The 16,601-nt window shown below is 45.5% G+C and overlaps 1 protein-coding gene across 3 annotated transcripts in view; it reads right to left on the reverse strand.

Moving 5' to 3' along the window:
• HPSE2 (heparanase 2 (inactive)) overlaps positions 1–16,601 on the reverse strand; it is a 106,958-nt gene that overhangs the window by 77,347 nt on the left and 13,010 nt on the right. For 2 of the 3 annotated variants that reach the window (XM_086899518.1, XM_086899517.1), the window contains exon 3: positions 16,351–16,512. The exons of the other annotated variant lie outside the window; for it this stretch is intronic. In XM_086899518.1, coding sequence (XP_086755644.1) covers positions 16,351–16,512 — 162 coding nt within the window. The remainder of the gene's footprint in view (positions 1–16,350; positions 16,513–16,601) is intronic. 3 annotated transcript variants of the gene reach the window in all.

Raw genomic sequence — 16,601 nt, forward strand, 5'->3', positions numbered from 1 at the left:
AGAATGATTTTGACAGTCACATAATTAATTGCAACAAATCAAATCTTTTTCAGTGGCACTGCATAGCCCAAACCAGCAGCTGTGAAGCACAGTTTAAATTAGATGCTGGTGGAAACATTTACTTTTGTGACTGCCACCACATACACCTTTACTCTGTTCCTGCCACCACATCCCTCCCTGTAGCACTGCCTCACTGCGCTTCTGCATTAGAAAAGCTGTTAAAAATATGTGAGAAAGTGTTTTTTGTCTTGAGTCAACACAAAAGAAGGAGGCTGGCACACTCAGGAGGCTGCATGCAAATGAGTCCAAAGTTATGTGTTTCAGAAAGAAAAGAGAAGACCAAAAATTAATTTTAGAAGGGAGAGACCCTGCTGGAAAGATACCCTGTGTTACAAGTGGACAGAGCTGGGCAGAGCTAAACTCAAAACATTCCGAGCCTGATTTGGAGTGCAGGGTTCCTATCTCCTTCTGTCACACATTATTAAACACAGATCAAAAACAGGATCTAGGATTACAGAACACACTGGACTTGGGACATCAGAAGACACCTGTCCTATAAATAGGAATCATTTACCAATTCCGAGCAACACACACATGTTTTGGCAACCTCTCAGCCAATAAAAGCAGAAGCCACAACTTTAGAATTATCCAAGTGCTATTATTTTAAATGTGAAACAATGGTTTACATCATCATGACTTAACTCCTTATTTTCCAGATTCCCATCATGCATGTCTGTGCTGAATCACACCAAAAATTAACCTTTCCTAAAATTAGCCCATTACCAATTTGGAAAATTGCCCTTTTGGTTTTGTTTGTTTGTTTGTTTGTTTTTTGGGGTTTTTTTTAAGACTAGAGCAGAAGCAACAACAAAAAGCAGAACTTTAGGTTTGGAGCTGCCGATTTGGTGCTTTTGATTTCTTCAGTAGATTTTTGCCTGTACCACAACACCCAAGGATTTAAACTTCAAAACTTCAAAGTCGATTCAGTCACTTAGATCACAGACTTTGCATGGCAAAATGCTCAGAAACATCAGTATGGGATTTTGAGCAGAGTTGCATTGCTGGGCTCCAATTTGTTGACACTTGGGTTTCTAGGAAAAATTAACAGGAACACGTGCAAGGGTGTGTGTAAGGGAACAACGTGAAGCGCTGCTTCCAAACAGGTGCAGCCGATTATCTCAGGCAACGCTGTGCAGGAAAAGAAACACTGTTTTCTTCGTGAATTTTAAGAGCACTAAAAACTTCCAGATAATGGGAAGTCCCTGAAGCTTTTAGAAAGTGTTTTCTCATACTCTGTACCTGGTATGACAGCTGCTTCTTTGCAGCTATGGGGAGTTGTGGTTTTCCATTTGTGAAAATTCAAGTGAAATCTATCATTTTTTGGAAAGAGCCTAAGTCCTGGTATTCTCAAATATCTTTACAGGTTGAACATTTGGAAAGGATCCAAGACTCCAATCAGAGCCTGAATATGTGGAAATATTTAACTCTCTAAGAAACAGTATATAAAATAAGCTGTTTCTCTGCTTGATGACTATTTCAGGATTGACTAATTACTTGTCATGATGCCAAACACCACAGAGATGGCTCAAGAGGATAATTTCTGAAACTTGAATTTGTTATATTCTATCAAAGGAAGACTATTTCTGTGTCAAAACCCTATATCTGGAAATTTATATACAGCAAGATCATAAATGAACTTTTGGACACCCAAGGTCAAATTATTCAATGAAATATCTCCTAAATCTTTTTTGGGAGGTGGAATGAATAAGCTTCAAAATAAAGCAGGAAAATAAAGACCACTGTATCAAACACAGGCTCCTTCTGGGGAAGCACTCACATTTCAGATAGTTGGTCTCTGGATCTTGTTTCAGGGAAGGATTTGGTGGCAGAGAGCAAAGACTCCCTGCTGTCCTGGTCAGCACATCAGCTCCTCCCTGGGGGTGGTTGTAGCAAGGAGATGTAGCTGAGGTTTCCTAAATTCAGTCACCTCTGTCCAAAAAACACTGACCTAAACTTGGTCTTTCTTCTCATACCAAAGCACATCACATCAAGGCCAGGCAGGTCCTGGCATAGGCAGGGGCTAAATTTACCTCCTATTTTAATGGGAAGAGAACCAGAGCCCATAGTCCAAGCTCAGCTTTGCTTCCAGCTGAGTGAAAGGTCCCATTGGCCAAGTTATCAGCAAAGGCTAACAAATTCAGTTTGGTTTCAGGGCTATTTAATTCCTGCCATCACCTATTCTATAGGAGGCACAACACTCATGTTGCACATTTATACAGGTTATAAGGATAGAAAGGATCACTGTCAGCATTATAAATCTGCACATTATTTCTCCAAGCCTGTCCTGGACTAGGTTCTAAATCATAGCTTCCATTTTTGCCTTTCTTCTCTAATATTTCAAGATATTTCCCTTGAATGTTTTTTCCTCTTGTTGGTACTTGCACATTACGATTAAGTTTCTTTTTCATTTTTCTTTAGTAGATGAATATTAGTGAAATCTTATCTATAGCACCCTATTTCCAGGATTTGGTCACATTTACTGCTCTTTTCTAAATCTTTTCCAAACATACAGCATTTTGGCTAAAATGGGCATGAGAATTGGACATAGTGCCCAACACTGCTTCCCAATACCATTTCCAGTGTCAGAGCATCCCACTGACCCTTAGAGGGCTCTGGGTGCACCTGTCCTCCCAGCTGCTGCTCTGCCCGTGTGGCTCATGCCCACCAAGCTATTTGCAACATCCCCAATTCCTTTTTATTTATCTGCTTCCACCTCAGATTTAACCTTTTCTCTTTAGTCCTGTGAAGTCCAAATCTCTACTGAGTAAGAAAACACATGAACTTTAGTTCACCTGTAAAATTATCCCAAGCTCAGAGCTGTTGCAGGAGCCTGCCAAAGCCAAGCAGCAGATTTTAGAGCAGTGTCCTGGCACACCATGGGAGATAACCAAAGGCTCTGGCACAGAGAGGACAAAGGTACAGCAGCTGCTAGAGAGAGCAGCTTTGTCTGTTTAATATCTCACCATTGCAAAATAACCTTTCCCTTGTCACTCGTGTTACAAGGGAGCTGCACCAGGTGGAGGTGGGTGTTGTGTGGGGTTTGGGGGGCTTTTAGCAGTGCCCACGGTGGCTGGAGCACAGCTCACTAACAGCTGGTCAGTGAACTGAGCAGAGGGAAGAGAAGGGGCCTCAAGGTCCAGTTAGCACCATGGGAGGGAGAATGAGGAGGCTTTTGGAAGAGGAAAAGCTGCAAGAGCCAAGCAGAAGGGCACAAGGCTGAGATGAGGGCAGATAACCATCAGAACAGGCTGAGCTCCAGCGTGGTGGGAGGGGACAGCAGCACAGCAGCCAGTGTGTGGGAGAGGGAGAGAAGGAGCAGCATGAGCGTGTTATGAGGCCACAGGGAAGACACAGCTGTCAACCACAGCCCTGCAGAAAGGCATGAGAGGGATCAGCAGGGGAGACACACATGGAGTTTGGTTTTGGCCAGCCTGAGAAAAGCAGGCAGCCATCCACCGTGGAGCTTATGTGGGATGTGTAAGGCTGGCTGGCAGAGGGAGGAAAGAGGTCCCTTCTGGGGCATTCCTCACCTCAGATGGGTGAGCTGGGTCCAGACCAACACAGCATTCCATTACCCTGAGGAGAGTCTCATGTTTGGGCAGCAAAGGGGCAGGGAAAGGCACTGAATCCAGCCAGGAAAGAAGGAGACCTGTGTGGCAGAGCTTTGAGTAACCTGGTCTAGTGGAAGATGTCTCTGGCTACGGCAAGGGGATTGCAACTAGGTCATCATTAAGGCCCCTTCCAATACAAACCATCCTGTAATTGTATGTGGAACACCATCAATCATTAGCAGCTCTAGAACTTCATTCCTATATGCCAGCCTTGCACAGAAAGCAGCTGTGGCAAATTCAGACACCACCTGCAAACAACAAAGTCTCCTCTTCCTTCTTCCATATTCATACTGCTGATGGGCTCAGAGACTGGCAGTGTGCCTGCCTGGCACAGCTGCACCACAGGCAGCCTTCTGGAGGTGCAACCTCCCTCCCACCCGGCTCACCCAAAGCAGCATCCCCCCTTGTATGCTCCCAATCGCCTTCCTCACAGACTTGCTCCTTGTTCCTGTCACCACAACACAGCTGGCAGAGCATCTTGCTCCACAGAGCAGGAACTAAGTGTCCCAAGCATGCCTGGCTGCTTGTACAGCCTTTCCACACCAGTCCAAGGCCCCATACCCACCCAAACTCTCCTGTCATGCCCCATGGCAGGCAGAGTGGAGCCTCAGCATCCTGCCCTTGCACCCCTGTCACCCTGGGGTGACAGATCTCCCCACACATGCACTCACAGATAGCAATGCCCTCGTCCAGCAAGGAGGCAGAGACATAGGTTGAGTGCTGTCTGTGTGAGGAAAAGCAGACAGCTCAGCAAGGCACAAGCACTGAGCAGGTTGGAAGGGATGCTGTTCATGCCAGTAGGCTCAGACAGCAAGCATTTAGGTGGCATAACCACCTAATTTAGGTGCATAAATTTAGGGGCATAGCCACCTAAACGCAAGGCCTCCAGAGTTACACACTTTTTCTGCTCTGAGTGTACGCCCCTACTGTTACAGTCTGCTACTAATCCAAGGACCATCACTGTTCCCAGGTTTCTGTTCTGTGGTGTAGGTAATACATAAGGGTTTAGACCCCCAGTTTTCCTGGGCAAGTATGTGTTTGGAAGCACCTAGAAACTGTTATACAACATTGAAACATCTCCAGAATGACCCTCTGCAGCTGGCATGACTGATACTTTGTCAGACATCTAAGCAATTTTGTGGCCTGTGCCCCACCCCACCTCCCCAAAAAGCCTCCAAACAAATCCCAGAGCTGAATCAGTTTCCTCTGTTTAGAGAAAAAGTTTTTTCCTAGGATTCCTGATTTCTCTGCTTCTTTTTCTTTAAAAATATATAAATAGTCACATCGTCATGTGAGACAAGTAGACTGATTCTTATGGGTAAAAAACAGATGTTTCCCAATCTTCCCTAACAAAGTAATATTTTATATATGGCTCTTCAATGGATTTATAGCCAATGAAGGGATGTTACTACATTAGCTCATGGAGGGGGTGGGTGATAAAAACTGGAAAGGAAGAGCCAGACAAGGGAAAAAGAAGCTATCCAGAGCGCTGCAATTGGAGAAGCATGACAAATGGGCAGCACAGTTTTAGAGGGCTTCGACAGCAAGGCAGATTGCCTGGCTGGGAGTGATTGTCCACAGCTGGAGCATCGCAGAGACCATCTGGTATTTCTTAAACATGCTTTCCCCAGGTGATCCAATTCTTGGAGTGCCCCAGCAAAGAGAAGAAAAAAAGGCCTGCAAGTCTCAGTCCCATTTCCAGAGTTCCCTTAATTAGTTAATAGAATTATATTTGAACTGGTTTCAGTTTCTCCTAAAAAAACCTTTGTTTTTGCCACCTTTTTATTGGAGAAAAAAAAGAAAACTTAAACTCATGGAGGTCTTAATTTCTTTAAGAAAGTCAATGATTGTGTCTCTTGGCACAGCAATCCAATATAAAACTTAATGAAGTAAAGAGAGATCCAAAATTTCTTTTGAACACCTTGTAACCTCACTTTTCCCCCACCACTTTTAGCTGCACAAAGCATGCACATCCAGAGCTTCTCACATTACTCTCCCACCCCCGTGTATCCATCCCCAGTGTGAGCCTCTGAAAACGCAGAACATGGACTGCATGGGGGACTCCAGGACTCAAGGGGCTCTTACAGGATTTTGACCCTTCTCTTAATTTGGAAAAAGTGTTAAAGAGTTCAATTAACTGCTTGCCACGCAGTCCCATCCGTGCAACAGGGAGGGCTGGCAGAGGAGCAGTGCAACAACATTTGCTGCTGTCCTTGTGTTCCCCACAAGAAAGCCCTTTCCAGAGCCAGGAGCACTGGGAACCAGCTAATGAAGAAAAGCGAAAGCGGTAAATAATAAATGAATGGACAGATGGAAAAAGGGTTAGAGTGAGCAACCGGAGAAGAAGCCTTGGGAACCAAACTGCGTTCCCAGCAGCAGGCAGTGCCCCCTCGAAGCGGGGGCAGGAGCCAGGGTCCAGCCACAGAGATTATCCCCGCCGCTCCCCGCCAAGCCAGGCTCGCCATCCGCGCCTTTCCGCTCTCCTCGCTGCTTTCTCCAGCCACAAAGCTCTGGTGTGTCAGACACATCCTGAGCTCCACAGTCCCGCATCCCGGATCCCCGGCTGCAAACTCCTCAGCAAATGCCACTCCTGGTATTTTTCATACACAAGAATGGGGGCTGGAGGGTTGAAAGTAGCAATACTCCTTCAACTGCAGCAAAATTAGTTGCTATGTCACAATTTGCCAGGGAAGTTTTTAAAAATGCTGAGGACTCACCAGGCACTGAGTTTCCTGCTCTGTCCACATGGGCAACTATCTTCTCCAAGTCTGTATTTCAGCAAGGCTAGTGGGATTGTAATCCCAGTCAAAAATACATACACAACATGCTTCAACATCTCCAGGCTGAAAAAAAATCTAATTACGTTAAGGGAAGAAAATACCGGACAAAAGAAACCAAAGGAATATTTAAGGGGGATTTTGGTTGGGTTTTTTATGTTTTGCTTTTAGCTGATGGCTAAAATCAGCATGTTCCACCACCATGCTGGAAGAGGGTTTTGGCAGGAAAACCGTCCTTATGCAGTGGTACAGATAGCAATAAAAGAAGATAATATAACCCATGATTGTAATGCTAAAGAAATAGCAACCAACTGCAAATTACAAAGTATAGAAAAATAATACAGTATTTAAAAAGCATGATGGAAAAATTCATGCCTTGCTGAGTTATGAGTGGGAATTTAAATACAGAGGAAAGAGGGGAAATGAAGAGACATAGCTGTGTTATTTTGTGCACATGGTAAAATTATCAGTGTAACTACAAAAATATAAATGCAAGCACTCTGTATTTATGAAAAAACATGATGATGAACTCATCATAAGATGATTATATACATCACCATTTACTAATGACCAAGACATGAATTAGATAACATCTGCTTTAGATAAACACTATTAAATCACCCACCCTGGATAATTTGCACCTCCAAGTGCACTAAGGAGATTTCTGACCTGTTGATGCTAATTTTTAATAAATCTTGGAATGCCAAGTAATTCTAGAAGGACAGGTGAGCCCTAACCCCATGCTGGCGCTTCGGCAGGACCTGCTGACCTAGGGACCAACAGCCAATCAGGCTGACAGTGAACTTGACAGAGTGATTAAAAGACAATATGAGAATCTACCAATAATTCATTATATTCATGCCTCAGCTAATTACCAGCCAGTATATGTTGTACAGAATCAAGTCCTATCTAACTAGTGTAACAACTTGATTTAAGAATTTGCATTAATGAAAGTAATTTTGCATAAGTAGATGGACAGGAGTGGCTAATGAGACAAAAACCATTGCTTGTTTCCCATCCCACAGGATGCAGCGTTCTTACCAATCTCCCAGATAAATACAGGATCCTTAGAGGCAGATGCAGATAGCACAAATGAAGGTCAGAAAATAACGAAGAAAACAGCCTTCATTTATCCTGTGATCCAGTTTGTATGGCTAAATGGCCACCATCCAACCAAGTGTGCTTTAATTCAGCCAACACAAGATAATACACGTACAGGAAAACAATATAGGGCTTGTAGCTCAGGGAGGGAAAAGCCTGTCCTGAGTGGCCACCGGACTGAGGAGGAGGTATGATAGGACTTTGGCCTGTGAAGCTTGAGGAGCCAAATCTGTTCAGCTTTTGCAAGAAAAATCCACAAGGTCTGACTGCTGCATGTAGACATTAGGTTAGTGTGGGAGGAGAGGGGGTTTTAACCTGGTGGTGAGAGGCAAAGCAAGCTCCAGGGGTTGAAAGTCAGAATTAAGCACGGTGCTGACAAAGAGGAAAAGTACCATCAGCACAGCTGAGGACGAGAAACATCACACAAGAAGCTCTGGATTGATCTTGGGGCCCAGCATAAAAGCAGGGGGTGAAAGCCAGCAGTACAAAAGGCAGGTATAAAGACCACTGTGTAACGTAAGACTGGAAGGAGCCCAGACACTGGCACGCTGGGGGTCTGCTTTAGGCTACAAAATCAGGGAGATCGGAAGCATAGGCTTACTGGGAGCATCTGAAACACAGAACTTGCTGGTAATTAGGGACTTTAACTGCCCACACATTTGCCTTGCATCAAGTCCCTGGAATGCACCAACAAACAGAAAAATTGAGAAAGAAGAGACAGGAACAAACCTAGGAAGGGATCTCCTTGAGGTGTGATTCTCATCAACAGAGAAAAGCTGGGGAAAGCCATGGAGGCTGAAAACACCACGAGCAGTGAAGCCTGAAGTGAGTGTTTGTACTTGTTTGAAAAGGAGTGGGAAATAGTGGCAGAATAAAAATAGTGCTTTGTAAGAACAGAGGCTTCAGTAATCTGAGAGGGTTGGCAAGCAAGATTTTGCTCCAAATGAAAAGGGAGTTTGGGAAAGACAGTATTTTGTAAACACACGGCAAGATAAGGGAACAGATGTAAATTATCTTAACGCAGGGGCACGATTAGGGTAATTCACAGACTCCTCCGTGGCTCGAAGCGTGCAAAGGAGAAATGGCAACTCCATCAGGCTGATGTGGATGAGCACAAAGGAGCAGCACCAGGAGAGAGGGACAGAGCGAAAGAGCCGAGTGCTCCACAGAAACCGCTCACAGCGGTGATGGCCAGAGGCAACCAGGAGACATTTGATAACTACATTGGTGGGAAGAGCAGACCAAAGAGTTCAGCACCTCCTGAGGAGGGAGAAAAGGTTAATAGATTGCTTTATGACACTGAACACGGCACAAGCCTTTCCAAAGCTGTTAGTGCGTGTCAGCCCTCCCCCTCTCCCACCAAAATCTGTTTTCTGTTAGGTTTATGTGTTTTCTTTATTCTCTGCACAGCACCCAGAACTGGCTGGTTCTGGTAATGACATTACATATTATAATGTATGTATAGCTGCTAATTTTAAGATTCACAATTTATAAAGCATCTTTCCTTGTGAGGCTAGTCAAATTGGAGAGTAAATTGAATTTAATAAATCCTGAACACGTCACAAGAAGCCATGTTTCCCACAGTCACAAAAACAATAACCAAATCAGATAATGAGAAAGCCAAAGTGTGGCTTAACAGACTAGAGGGTGTCACCTGAAAAAGAGATTCACCTTCATGACCTCTCTCACACACACACATGCTGTCAGCACAAAATGAGTTGTAAAACTACTAATTAGGGTAAGAGAAGGCAGGGGATCCCAGGGGTTTGGCTCACAGCTGTCTCAGGAAGCAAAGCGGTATAAATTGGGACAGAATTTCACAATAGTCAACAACTTACAGAGTTAAAGCAGGAATGTTTAATGCTTTTGTTGGTTCAGACTTCATGAAAAGAAGGGTAAGATTAGGACCACAAATTTAATGCAATTAAAAGAATCAGAGTAGAAGGGTAATGTATAGTAGCACCTCTGCAGACCAAAAGCTAAAGAAGTTTGATGTTTTAAAATAGGTGCAGCAGCAACTCTCCGTAGGAATTTCTGGAAGACAAATGAGGTTCTAAAAGACCAGAAAAAGGGCAAATATAGTGGCTATGTTCAACAGGTTGAAAAACCAAGGAAATTGCAGGCCAGCCAACATAACCTCAATTCCTGGAAAAATTTTGAAAGAAATCGTCAAACAATCTATCTGCAAGGAAGGGCTGGAAGTAATAGCCCTGCCATGTGAAGGCAACCTGACTTCTCTTTGATGGAGCAACAAGGTCTCCTGTGTGAGATAGAGGCAACAGATGTTCTGTACCTTCACTTTCTCAAGGCTTTACCTCCAGTTCTGTGTAACATTTTAATTAGAAAATTAGGAAAATAGAGTCTAGATGAAATTCCATGTGGGAAATGCACATCTGGTTGGGAAATAATTCACAAAATTGCAGGCATGAACAAGCAATATTGTAGCAAAAAATCCATGATTATACAGACAGAAGTGTCATGCACCAGGTACGTGAAATAACCCTGCTGCTTTTCTCAGTCAAGAAAGGCCTCTGCTACAATACTGGTCTCATTTCAAGGCAATGCACTTAAAAAACATCCCAGACATAGTGGAGAGAGCCCAAGGGACCCCAACAAAACACAGAGTCACAAAAAAATTGTAGAGGGTTGAAAGGGATCTCAAGATGCAGAATCACCTACGCATGTGTCATTCAACTTGAACATAAAATGGACATGAGAAAAGAACAAATGAAAGGCAGTTGTTCAGTGCAGAGAACAAAAGTCTTCAGGGAAACATGATAACAAGCCTCAAATATGTAAAAGATTTCTGCAAAGAGAAAAGGAGTGCTGTAAGCTGTTCTCCGTGTCCACGGGGAGAGGACATGCCAACATGGGCTTAAACTAAAGCAAGAGATTTTAAAAACACCAACTCTATAATGGTGTAGCTAATTACACCCTAGAGCCAAGGGTGTACATCACAGCTGAGGGAGGGTACATCCCAGCCATCACAGAAGGTCTGAAGTCTAGGATAAAGCCACATCATTTGAATCAGTCAGCAGTGATGTCCCCACAACCTGGGCAATGCTGGTGCCTGGCAGCTGAGCCTGCAGGCTTTACATGCCCAGGAACACAATATATTTCAGCTACAGCAAACACTCTCAGAAGGCTGTGTAGTAAAAACAAACAGCCACTCTGTTTCAGAATGAGCTCATATAAACAACTGATAATGGCATGAAAACACTCAGTTACCCGAGATTGTTTTCCAAGATTTATTTTTCCCAGCACTATTCCATTGGATCTGATCCCAAGATCTCAGAAGACACCTGCAAACTATCCTCAAAAGGTTGGCACCTCTGCTGCTCATTAGCTGTGTTCTTGGTACAGACAGTGTTCTAACAGCATTTCAGTTTTCCTGGTCCCTTCCTCCCAGGAAAGCCTCCAGTGTTTCACAGCAGTTCTCTCCCCCTCTTTCCCACAGGAGATGATGACATTATTGTGTTCCCTTTGCTGACAGGACTTCTCCAGCAGCACTCCAGTTGTGCTAACCAAGGTGGCAAGTTCTGGGACTATTTTCACTGTGGTTTCACTCTGAATGCTACTTTTTTCTTTGAAGGGTTCAAGCCCTGCAGAGTTTGACTGACTTTCCAAGTATACCATCTGATCACACGAAATATATTGCCTCTTCCCAGACACCTTTCCCTAAGCAGAGATCAGGTACAGATTTGCCATGGATAAGGCTGGAAGATGCCCTCTTGAGGTCCTTTTCAGATCTATTTTGCACAGCGCTGTGGGTAGTGTGTGTAACGTAAGGCTCTGTGATCCAAAAGACGCTCCCAGGTGTGTTACACAGCCCCAGGGCACACTTTCCTTGAAGGAAAGCTGGAGAGCCAGCACAGCTTGCTGTGCAGCACCCAGTAAAACAGCTATGATACACATCACTGCTGGGCAGACCACAGGACATTTAGGTTGCTGATCCCAAACAAGATGCCAAAAAGGCAAGGAAGCTGTACTTACCTTTGCAACAACCCTGTCACATACCATCTCACAAGGTGGCCCACCCCCCAGTCCCATGCAGTTAGGTGTAGCTGGGGAATAAAACCCATCTGAGGAAGATTCAAGAAAAAAAACCCAGAGTGGCCTTACTGGCTGGCAGCACAGGCACCAAAAGCATACCCAACCCCATGCCTTGCTTCCTACACACACCCTCTTGCAAGGGCAGCCTCTGAGCTAGGTTCTCTCAGACCCAGCACTCCTTGGCACGAGCCTCAGGCCCTACAGACATGTGCTGCTCAAGGACCACTGTCTCCCAGAGCCACAGCATTCAGCAGGAATCACAAAACCACCAGGGGAGGTTCACAAGTGCAGGAAATCCACATGTCACAGGTGCCGGACCTGAGCCGTGTGATTCCCTGCCAAAGGACAAGTACAACTTGTCCTCGCAGTCTTTGGGGAGAAGCAAAAAACCTATTTCTGTGGGACAGTATCTCACTAGTAAGCTCTTCATGCAGACACATTGCCCTCACCTCTGCTCTGTGCCTCCCACACACACGCTCTGCTCCCTACCCTGCTTTGTTCCGCTCATCCCACATTACACATCCCACTTGAGAGAAGTGGGTGTGCACCCTGTCACCACCACCTCATAGCCCCAAACCACCTACCTAGGACAAAGAGGGTCTCTGCATGGCTGCTAACATCTCCAAAAGTAGACTTTTTCAAGGAAAAACCTCACAGAGTGATCACAGATGCTGTTATGGCAGAATTTAAGCTGTTTAATTACCTAGAAGGGATAGTGGGACGGCAGTGTAAAACACCTGATTGCAGTGTTGGACACAGACAGTGAAATGCACTCTTCAGCAGCCCTCATCTCTATTCCTATCAGTTCCATCTAAGTTTAGTCCCTCAGTGCAGTGGGGAGTGACACTGATACACCCTCAGCAGGGTGGGACCACAGAGGGTCACCTGGGAGCATTACAAGCCATGTGAGGAGGGTCTGCCCCCTCAATCACTGCTTTTAGAGGCTGTGCTGTATGGTATTACAGGATGGAGGGCTTCCACCACACACCTTCCCATCTCCTCGCTGGCTTTTCAGTGCAGATGTGGTGTGGCAGGAGGGGCCAGAGAGCTCACATCACCAATCTCTTGATGGAGTGAAATAATCTGTGTCACAGTTTCAGGCAGAGGGTACAGCAGAAAGGGGTTTTTCAATGTTTCAGAATGAGAAATGGGGCACCATTTTGTTTCCTCTGGATGGGGAATCCTAAAGGGAAATTTTTAGCTTGTACTTGTTTCTTGGGAAGCCTCAGCTGCAATTAACACCGTGCAAGCACAGGAGGGGCCAGATTTTCACATGGTCTTCAGGTCTATGGACCTGAACAGCTCCCTCCTCCACAGGCTTAACAGGCTTTACTTGAGAACAGTGCAGAAACCTGTGGATGTCCAGCCTCTTAAGCCCAAACTGGCACCACAGGTGGAGGAATTTGGATTTAGTCTATCGAAGCCTGATGCTGCCCCACTCCCCACAAGCTCACTAAAATCTGCATGCACACTGTGTCTCCACTGCCCAAGGCAGTTCCTCACACCTCACCTGCTGCCAGCCCAACCTTGTGCATTCCAGCTCCCCCCACCTCCACCCAGTTCCTGGACTCCAAAATGACCTTCCTGTCTCCTGACCATTTCTTCTGAGGGCTGCAAAGGGGGGGACCCTGTGTGATGATTGCAACTTCTAGCCCAGCTGGTACAAAACACAAAAAGAATCGCTGCTTGCTCTGTGAACTGTGAAGGAGAAAAGAAGTGTTTCTGGGGAAAGATTCCTTCTCCTCCCCTGTCCCAAGGCAGGCTGAGCTCAGGGAGCTGGTTCCCAGAGGAGAGCAGGCAGTGCTGTGCTCTCTCCCCCTGCTCCACCACGGCCTGACCTGGGAGCACGAGAGATGCTGATCTGTGAAACGAGATACCCATCTCTGAGCACCACGGGGGAAACAGCAAAGATTAATAAACCTCAAAATATTTTACAGCGTTTAATAGCACGGTCACAGATCAAAGGCAATTGCTCATGTCAGGAAGGCAGGCTCAGTAAGCCTGGAAAGATCACATACTGAAAGCAGAGGCAAGATGCAAGAGAAAGCCTGCAGACAGGAGCCGAGGCAGGCTCGATGAGAGAAACCAAAGTGGTCTAAGCCAGAGTCTCACATGTGTTCCTGGAAGAATGAGAGCCAGAAAGACTGCCTGGTTTCACTCAGTCTCAGTTGTGTCTCAGCACAAAAACACACATTTCATTTTAAGACACCCTCTTACCTTGGAAGTACCTGCTGCTGTGAGCAGCTTAAATCCCAGTATAACACAGCCCTGCCTGATGCCTGAAATAAGGAACACACTGGGAACTATGTGCAACTGGTGAATAGATTTGAAAAAACCCTCAGCTAACATTGATGACACAGAGACTGCAGAATCATGCCCTGCACTCCAAGAGCTTTCATTCCTAAACCCATGAGGGTACTGCTTGAAAGTTTGTAGGCAGAATCCATTGCCCACACTTGCAGGCAGAGTGGGAGGCCTGAAAGTCTTTCAAATTGTTCATGTAACTATATTACCTGTGAGGAGGAAGGGAATGGGACTTTTTATCCAGATCACTACAATGGTAATGTTAGTGATATGGGAATAAAAATTCCACACAGTAGTGTTTATACTCTCAAGCTTTCCTAGAGGAGCTATCCCATCATAAAGCACCTTCATTTGTATATGACTTTGGGCAAGATAGTCCATTTACATTTTTTGGGTACAACTGAAGACTAGCAGTAGTAGGAGCCCTCTCACAGAGGTGTGAGGTTCAATATTGCTCCAGTGTGGGCTGGACACTGAAGGTCATCCACAGTATGTGCACTGCATGAGGCCAAGTGACTCCTCGACACAAACCCCCAGGAGGAAACCCTGTTCTCAAGGACCTCATGGATACTCCACCCCTGCAAAGTCAGTCCTTCACTAAGGACTCCCTAAACCACATTTGCATTCTTGCTCCTGCACCTTGCCTCATGACCAGGGCACTCCCTATAGTGCTGTACAAACCCACTGTGCAGAACAAAAAGAAGTCCTCAAGCAAACTCTGTCTGAATTTTGAAGGTAAGAAATGTCCTTCTGCAACAGATGTACAACCCCCTCTACCCACCCCAAACACCAGATCCATCACAGAGAAGGGAAATATTTACACAAGTTAGTAGAGTTCCAGTTAAATATTATGCTTAGCTGTCTAGAGACCATGTTCTCAGACTATGTCTATGAAATAAAAGATTAAACTTCATAACAATTATGAAGTTGCTCTGCTCACATTCAAAGGGCGTTAAAGAACATTAAAATAGTTCTTTGGGTAATATTCTGGTGAAATTGCTCTCTCCACCCTGGAGAGTTAGAGCTAAAACCTTCTGAACTATGCTGTAAACACACTTGGAAAGGCTAAGAGCTAAGCTGATAACCAGGTAGCACCTCTGCTCTGCAGGTTCTGCAAAAAATGTGAGCAATGCCAGAGAGCTTTTGAAGCAGCAAGGGAAGGAGGACAGGGGAGAGCAGCTTCACTTCTCGAGGGAAGTTTGTTTAGTGGAAAGTAAGCAAGTTGTCAGGGGAAAAGCTGACAATGTTGATTCCAGCAGTTGTACTGGGAATAAACAGCCAAGTGGATTACATTACAGAGAATGAGAAACGGCTCTGAGGATCCCATTTAAATGCTGGCCTTCAGGAATGATGCGATTCAGCTACACTCATGGCTCCAGTATCCAGTGACCCCCTGGGCTGAGCCTTTTGGCAGTGCTGGTGTCACCATCCAACTTCCATGGGTCCCCGAGAGCTCCAACACTGCTGATATCCCCAGCAGAGGCAGAGCTCACTGGTGAGGATGCAGACCCATGCTGGCTTCAAGGCAGGGGCTGGGCACTGAAATAGGGGTGACAGCAGTGTGGGGGAGGTTGTGCAGGACTGCTTTGCCTCTCCCAGCCATGCAGCAGCAGGGGAGGGCCACCATGGCGTTTGCCATCTCCCCCCAAGACTGAGTGGAGGGTCCGCCTTCCTATAAAAATAAAATGCCTGCCTGCCTTTCACAGGAAAGGGACCTGTCAAGAAGAGAAGGGGGTCTTGTTTGATTTATTAGTCTCTTCCTCCTTCCCATCGTCTGTGGCTCATCCAGCTGTAGTGATAAGGAGAAGAGATATGAGAGGGCCCTGTTGGCTGCTGGGATACCATCCTTCTGCCCACTCACTGCCTGAAGACATCGGTCCTTTACAAGCACCATTAAATGTGTATCCAAAATGTGGCAGTCTCCTCCATCGAGATTCTGTTCCCTGGATAATACAAACAGTTGCCAGAAAAAGAGTATCCTCTCATCTCTGTCTAGGCCATTATCCCTTTATATTTGCTCTTTAATATTTACTGGGTTCACACAAAGTGCATGCTCTGGAAAGAAAAAAAATCAGCTGCAGCTTAAATGACTCCAAATTTAGTAATTGCTGCAGCCCCATCGACGTGAACAGTTAGCAGGGAGATTTCTCCAGCACTTCACATGCCGTGGTATTCTGCTTAGGTCAGACTGTAGAAAATGTTCTGTTCAGGGGCACCAAATCTGGAGTGTTTGCATAGGTGCCAGCTGCAAAGGCCTTATGAGTCCACCTCCAGCTCCTGCTGGTCCTTTCCCTCCCAATACCCAGTAACCTTGATAGGAAACAGAGGCAGCCAGAGAGATGCTGATTCATACAGAGGTGAAGAACCCGAGGGTTTTAACACACCTGTGAATTAGCAAGAACCAGACCCAGCTCCTGGCTCCAGAGCTGGTCTTGCAGCCTTACCTGTTAGTGTGAGGTTGCTGTATGTGTTTGAAAACTGCTCCTTTAACAAAACCAAGTGCATCTGAGCTGCCTTTTCCCTCTGTAGCTCCAACATTATGTCAGGATGCTGGGCGATCTTACAGCCTTTCTGCTTATCCAGGGCAATGTCACTGCGAACAATGTCTACAGCAAAAGGGAAAGAAAAGAGGGAGATGGCCAAACCTCAGCTTTCATTTTCATTTTTGCCAGATGCTTGGATCAGCTCTAGCCAA

This window comes from Cyanistes caeruleus, chromosome 8 (assembly GCF_971803275.1).
Source record: "Cyanistes caeruleus chromosome 8, bCyaCae1.hap1.1, whole genome shotgun sequence".
Taxonomy (NCBI): Eukaryota; Metazoa; Chordata; class Aves; order Passeriformes; family Paridae; genus Cyanistes; species Cyanistes caeruleus.